The sequence below is a fragment of the Bidens hawaiensis genome, unplaced genomic scaffold (assembly GCF_021521415.1).
Source record: "Bidens hawaiensis isolate Kalapana, Puna unplaced genomic scaffold, B.hawaiensis_p1.1 tig00051553_1, whole genome shotgun sequence".
Classification (NCBI taxonomy): domain Eukaryota; kingdom Viridiplantae; phylum Streptophyta; class Magnoliopsida; order Asterales; family Asteraceae; genus Bidens; species Bidens hawaiensis.
The window spans coordinates 1-7387 of NW_027499257.1; the positions used below are offsets into that span (position 1 = coordinate 1).

Below are 7387 nucleotides of genomic sequence, written 5' to 3' on the forward strand. Positions count from 1 at the left end.
TTACTGATCTTAGGTTAAAAACGATCTGAATGCATATAACAGTTACCCGTTTTGAGTTCGAATCGAAGGTGTTTGAAGGATTATAGTTTTGGCCTAGAACACGAACTGGGTCTTGATCTTAACGGCTTCGTATGGTGAAATTGATTTAGGGGTTTGCTTGGCGTTGCTGAGAGGAGTGTGAGGGTTGATTTAATTGCATTTTTGTTGAGTATTTATAGGGTAACGAGTCCTAGGTTAGCCGCGGTTTATAGTCAATCAATTTAGCTGTCAATTTGATATTGTTTTCTATAATTGAAGTGTCGGTGCGACGCGTTTAAGGTCAAACCATGATTTGGTAAGATCAATTTTGTCAATTAAGCCGAAATTAAGGTTCAAGAAGGGGGGGGGGGGGGTTACGACGACGGGAGAGTGAGGGAGGAGGGAGAGAAATTCTTTTTTTTATTAGTTGCAATATGGTCCCTGGTGTTTGAGTGTGGAGACGGAAGTGGTAAAACAAAGGTTAGGGTGATTTTCGTACAAGTTTAATAGTTATAATCATTAAACCGAGTGTCAGGTAATAATCAGTAATCGAAATGATAGCTTATTGATGAATAAGGATAGTCCGAGTAATAATGACAATAAAAAGAATGTTAAACGGGTCGGGTTTTCGGGCTTGAAATTTGACGAATGTTACAGTTGGAATGATTAAAACAGTGAAAACGATTTAACTAAGTCTTTATAATGTTAATGATAACACATGCCATCTAGGTCGTAAAGTAACACGTGTGATAATAGAAATTGATGATCAACATTGGATGGGAAGTGAAGATTTGTCCAGGAGGTCGTAAGGTCTTAAGTTTGAATCTGATCTCAACTTGGTTTACTGTAGTGACCATATGGGTGGCGGGTTTTCCCGGAACAAGAGATGGTGGGCTTGGGCTACTAGCTAGACTAGCTAGGGATGAGCTCAGTATCGTACCCGAACCGGTCCCAAATTTCTCAATCCCGACTTTCTTTAAAACATGGTTATGGTATTGATATATGCTCGTCTCAGTACAGGTATTGGTGCGGTACCAATACCTCGATACTAGTTTCTCAGCCATACTACCAGCACTAGTTGCGATCGAAGGCGTATGGGATTGATCCCGATTTTCTTAGATACCTGTATCGGTACCCCGGTATTATTTGCCCATTCCTACTATCAGCACTGATTGTGATCAAAGGTGTATGAGATTGCCTCCTTTGCCGTTAGGTTTCCCTAGTAGCCGGATTTTATTTGTTGGCCGTTCAAAAAGAAGTAATAACGGATTTTCGTTGTATTTATTTATCAATTAATTTAATTAACACAATCTCAACATTTTTGGGTTGTAAAATAAATACTGCACTTTCCAGCCATCCATTCCCCTTTTTTGGCCTTTTTATTTATTTGTTGTGGGCTTTCTAATTTAACTCTAGCCCAACTCGCACTTTTAAATCCAATCCAACTATACTTATTCTAAAGTCCATACCTCAAATTCTTAAAACTTGGTTTTATACTATTATTCTTTCTGCGTTTCAAGCCTACAAAATCAATGTCAATTTTACTTTTCCATTTTTGATTGTTTTGCTTGTTTCCTCTCCATGCAATATTAAAATATATAAAAATACACTAGCTTGTCAATGACATAGCATTTGACAAGGGGTGTCGCATCATAATGATGTCATACGAGTTGTTCCGGAGTTGAGAAAGTCATGAGCTGGTTGGATGAAACATATTTGATTAAGAAGAAAAGGGCTCGGCTGCTAATCCATAAAACAAGCAATCTGGTTGTTGAGGAGTCTGATTGGTAAAATATTTGGGACTAAAAATCTAAAACCCAAAATACCTATGTAGTTCATAATAACTATGTAACAATGTCGGCCGAAAAATTGTGTTTTTATTGTATTCCAACTCATTGAAAGAAATGAAACAGATCAAATGATTGTTCTAGAATGGCTATTCTCACAATTGCTCCTTGTGATGCAGCGGAACCATGGCAATTAGGAAAACAATTAATGGGTCTTAGCGTAACGCATTAAGTAACCTCTTTATCTTTCACTGTACATCTAATATTAACACACCTGAATAAGAGAAAAGATCGATAGAGAATTTATACATCCAAAAATACAATTGAACAAAAGATATTTAGGGAAAGGAGATAAAAAAAATCAATAAAAGATACAAATTAACAAATATTAACCAAATCAAATAAAAATATATTTGGGAAATTTTTTTGGAATTAGGGTACCCGCTTCTAATTACGGATGTGTCTGAATTTTATCAGTCGGGTTTGATTATTGATTCCTATTTTATCTATGGATTTTCAACCAAGAAAACAATATTATACGACACGTATATGTTTGGATGAAATAAAGAGAATACCAAACTAATATCCTAATTATAAGTACCCAGATTTGAATAACGTACACCAATGCTAAATAAACATAATAATAATGATGAGAAAAAAAATAAATGAATGTCGATAACTAATAATAATAATAATAATAATAATAATAATAATAATAATAATAATGTGGATCTTTTACTCAAATGCCCACGCATTCTCCCGGCGAACCTCAGCTTCTTCCTGGGGGGTGAAGTCATTCTTGATGTTGAAAATCTGGCGAATCTCTTCAGGAGTCTTGTTCTTGATCATGTCAGCCGCCGTTTGACAGGTCAGGTCGAGTAAGCCTTTGATGTTGAGATAATTTGCAGCCAGAACTAGAGCAAAAATAGTCTCTTTATCATCTACTTCAACAAACTCTGAAGCAAACGATTTGAGATCGTTTTCGTTGGCCGATGGTTCGACGTGCTTTTTACAGTACTCGATAACCATGGCCAGGATCTTGCTGCTGACGTTAGGGAGTGGGATACCGGAGCCGGCACAGTCATCTTCGATCATGTGTTTGATTGTTTGTGATTGCAACGCCACCGCCTCTTCAACCTCGAAGGTTTCTCCGTCTGAACTCTTCAACACGATGGTTTTTTGCGAAGACATGCTGCTTTGATTTGATGTTTGGCTTGTTCTTGGAGATTGTGAATGATAAACGAGAGATGGGTAGAAAGGGTTTATATAGGATGGGATGGCGGTGCTATATATGCCGGAGATAGCGGCTTACAGTTCGTATCCCTATTCAAGTGTAAATCAAATCTTTTTCACTTTTATCGCTTATTTGTTGTAACGGGGTCCTATTAGGCACCTTAATATAAACTAGGATTTATGACACGTGATTCGAAGAGAACCGTTAAATCGAACAAAATCACATAAATAAAAAAAGGTTAAACTATAAACACGTTACAAGTCGGCGCGAAGTCAGTCTGTATCAAGTTACGATATCGAAACTAAACAAAAGAAATAAACCCTTCAATGCCAAAATACAACAAATTATATCATATGTAGAATAAAAAAAAACCGGCGCGTTACAGCTGCGAACCAACACAAATTCGGTTAGTATTAAAGGTACCAACACGAATTCGTAAACATAAATTAGTAAGCCAAAAAAAATATTTTAAAGGCGGGGTATCAAACGTTGAAACGCAGATATAAAACCATACGTCGATGGGATATTTTTATGAAAAAATTTCGGTCATTGTAAAGACGGACTATAAAAAACATGAAAACAAAGCTTAAGGAAATCATTTAACCGGCAAATAAAATATGTAAAACAAGCACTCACCCAAGTTTAATGTTTAAAATATAGTTTGTTAAATATGTTAATTAGTTTAAACAAAAAGTAAAATAAAGGAAATAAAAACCATCAATTTTATTTATTTTTATTTATAAAACTAGGATTTAGGATCCCACGTTTTGCGACGGGGGCGTTAAATCCGAAAAAAAAACGTACGTAAAAATGTGAAACCATGAATACGCTGTGAGTCGACGCGAAGTCGGTCTTTATCAGGTTACGACATCGAAACTAAACAACAGAAATAAACCCGTCAATGCCAAAATAAAACAAATTATCATATGTTGAAATAAAAAAACCGGCATGTTACATTTGCAAACTAACACATAATTCGGTTAGTATCAGCGGTACCAACATAAAGCCAAAAATAATAATTTAAAAGTGAGGTATCAAACACTGAAACGCAGATATAAAATCATACGATGATGAGATATTTTTAAATCTTGAAAAAAGTTTCAGTCATAATGATTAAGTACCAAAATTTGAATAACTTCGATGCTAAATAAACATAATGATTAATAATGAAATATAATCAACTGATAATGATGTGGATCTTTACTCAAATGCCCATGCATTCTCCTCTCGAAGTGCAGCTTCTTACTTAGGGGTGAAGTCATTCTTGACGTTGAAAATCTGGCGAACCTCTTTAAAAGTCTTGTCCTTGATCATGTCAGCCGCCGTTTGAGAGGTCAGGTCGAGTATGTAACATCTCGGATTTTTCAAACCCGTATTCGTTTGCGTTTAACCCAACCCGGAACATTTTAAATCTTTATAGTTAATCAAAATCAAGTGTTTATAAGTAACTAAGAATTTAATTTTCATTTTATACCCTTAGAACTTTGCAAAATGTTTATTCTTTGATTTAACTTAAAACAATAAACTAGAATAGCAATTTTAGGAAGTTTAGGGACTTAACTTGTCAAAAATTAAACTTTCCCTCTTGGAACCCGGAGCACCACGCGGTGGGAGACCCCCTAGGTGGCCGCACGCCGCCATGGGGTGTCTGCACAGTTCGTGTATGTTGATTTCGTTTCCCAATTCGTTTTTTGCCCGAAATTGCTTATTTTAGGACATAATCGAGTGTTTTAAGCCCCAAGAAAACTAATATAATTAAAATACTTGTCCATATACTTAACCCCTTGTCCAAGAACGAAATCTACTGGTTATTCTATTGATTTGATCATTAAAGGCTCATTCGGTTCTTAAACGAGTAAGTTACCATATTTAGTTCGATTTAGTGAATCTTATATAAACATATCATTATTTCCCTGCCACAGATCATCCCTAAACCCTAGAGAATCCTTCTCAGCCGTCACATCCTCTGTCCCTCCTCAAACTCTTTGGTTTTTGCTTATTTCGTTGAAGACATACTCCTAGACGTTTGACTTTACATGCGTGTGGATCGTTGATTCGTCATATTTCCTTGTTCTTTCGCTTTTCAGGTAAGTTGTAAATATAGGAATCATTCATACATATTTCCTAGTCAATAACCTTCAATCAATTTCAGTGGTTGAAGGGTGTTGGCTGGTCTATTCGCTTAAAACCCGTTAAAGGGTAAAACAGTCCACAAGTTTGACTTTACCTTTTCTCATGCTTCTGGTCGGATTCAATATTTGGTCCAGAAGACTTTTATTCTCGTAACGAAATTTTAAGGCTACTAACAAAAACCCGACTTCTGAATCGCTGTTCAAATTCTAGTTAGTACCAGCTCGCTTAAACGTTTAATTCAACATAACTACAGTTCTACTCATCCGTTTGGATTGATTCCAGCGGCATTAAGTTCGTTTTTATTTATAGTATCATATCACAAAGTTTCAGGTTCTGATTAATTATCTTGTTTGATGCGTTAGTGGACGACTCGCTTAAACCTTACTCGTTTATTCGTAATTATATTAACTTGCCTTTAATCTAAGGTGATTTTTATCATTCCCCTCTTTTACTCAGTTTTCACAATGTTTTGGGAACATATGCGTATATTATACTATATATATATATATATATATATATAAGGGTAATTGTGTGTGATTAATCAAATATACTTGTTATGTGCTTACATGTCTTTGTATGCAACCGTTTTACATATCCTCTTGGAGAGGGTTCTCATTATTGACCACCGCCCGATTCGCTTGGCAACAGTCTGATTATTATTACTTGCTCATGTTTGATTACCAACGCTCGATCAGCTTTGCAATGGTTTAATCGACAACTTACTTGCTCATGGTTTGATTTCATTACCGCATTTATTACGTTTTGCTTATTTTTCTTATTTATTACATTAACATTATTTTTTGTGTCAGAAAAACTGGTGATAAACTCACTCAACATGTTTGTTGACAAAACTCCATTTTCTACGCATATCCAAGTTGCTTGTATTAAAGACTGAAGTTGGACACGTAGACAAGACCTTAGGATATAAACAAGAAGATATTATTTGAGTTTACATTCATGTACTTATATTGTTTGCTATACTTGGATATGGTGTGCATTCTTTTAATAAAATAATTAATTAGATATTGTCACATTTTATATATGATAGTATTTTCGAGCTGTGAGCAATCGGATCATGCCCCGGCATTTCTGCCTTACGTTGGGGTGTGACCGAGTAAGCCTTTGATGTCGAGATAATTTGCAGCCTGAATTAGATCAAGCAGAGTGATCACTTGATCATCTACTTGTTTAGCAACCTTTGAATCAATGGATTTGAGATCGTTTTCGTTTGCTAATGAATCCACATGCTTCTTACAGTACTCGATAACCATGGCCAGGATCTTGCCGGTGACGTTTGGGAGTGGGATGCTAGAGTCAGCACAGTCATCTTCGATCATGTGTTTGATTGTTTGTGATTGCAACGCCACTGCCTCTTCAACCTCGAAGGTTTCTCCGTCGGAACTCTTCAACACGACGGTCTTTTGCGATGACGACATTGTTGTTAAGACTTAAGACTTAGGGTTGTGAATTGAGAATGAGAAACGAGAGAGGGGTAGAAGAGGTTTATATATGATGGGATGGCGGTGTTCCATTATCTTTTTCACTTTGCCCACTTAATATTTTAATTTGTTGCATCGGGGCCCATTGAGTTATTAGTTAATAACTCAAATATTGAAGTAGTTGCGTGTCCACGCGATGCAGCGGTGTATAGATGCATATATGACATCGAGCGCGTAACCGGTGATACTATTTCATTACGTGCGGGACTTCACAACAGTACGCGTGTAATCCAGAAATAATATGCTCGTAATGCAGCATTGGAAGCTTAACCTGTGTTAGTAAGCACGTCACATAACGACTGTACGCACGTAATTAGGTGTGTGAGGACATAACGCTACATCAAATGCGTCTTGACCCGTAACTTGTTCTGCCTGACACTGTTCAAACCCGAAATCCGTTCTGACTTGACTCCTTTCGACCCTAACCCGTCCCGACCCAACCCTAACCAAATTAACATCTTTTTGTATCGACCCATTCCAACCTTAACATTTTAGACCCATGACCCGAACAGACGAACCCGATCGACCTGTTTGTCGATCTTTAACGGTTATGACTTATCACGTAACACATGAAGTTTTTAAAATGAAAAAGGTATAACAATACCATACTCAAATTAAAGAGAATAAAATACTCATCTTTATGGCATGATGTTATTAAAAAAATTTAACGTGTGAAAAAGTTATAAGTGTTTAAACATCGTGAGGTTATTGGTGTA

The 7387-nt window shown here is 36.3% G+C and overlaps 1 protein-coding gene and 1 pseudogene across 1 annotated transcript; both read right to left on the reverse strand.

Annotated features, from left to right (window-relative positions):
- Positions 1-2540: 2540 nt before the first annotated feature.
- LOC143599139 (SKP1-like protein 1A pseudogene) lies at positions 2541-2999 on the reverse strand (annotated as a pseudogene).
- Positions 3000-4281: 1282 nt separating this feature from the next.
- Positions 4282-6609, reverse strand: LOC143599140 (SKP1-like protein 1A). Its single transcript, XM_077077172.1, has 2 exons — positions 6271-6609; positions 4282-4393 (listed from the first exon to the last, which is right to left on the reverse strand). Exons 1-2 carry the CDS (start codon positions 6606-6608, stop codon positions 4282-4284), a joined length of 450 nt encoding a protein of 149 aa, XP_076933287.1. The 5' UTR covers position 6609.
- Positions 6610-7387: the final 778 nt, after the last annotated feature.

Excerpts from the sequence above, each read along its gene's own strand:
- LOC143599140 (XM_077077172.1), bottom strand. The coding sequence starts at position 6,608 with ATGTCGTCATCGCAAAAGACCGTCGTGTTGAAGAGTTCCGACGGAGAA. Across the intron at positions 4,394-6,270 it reads TTACTCGGTCACACCCCAAC|ATGTTACATACTCGACCTGA; the intron begins GTAAGGCAGAAA and ends GAAAAATCCGAG.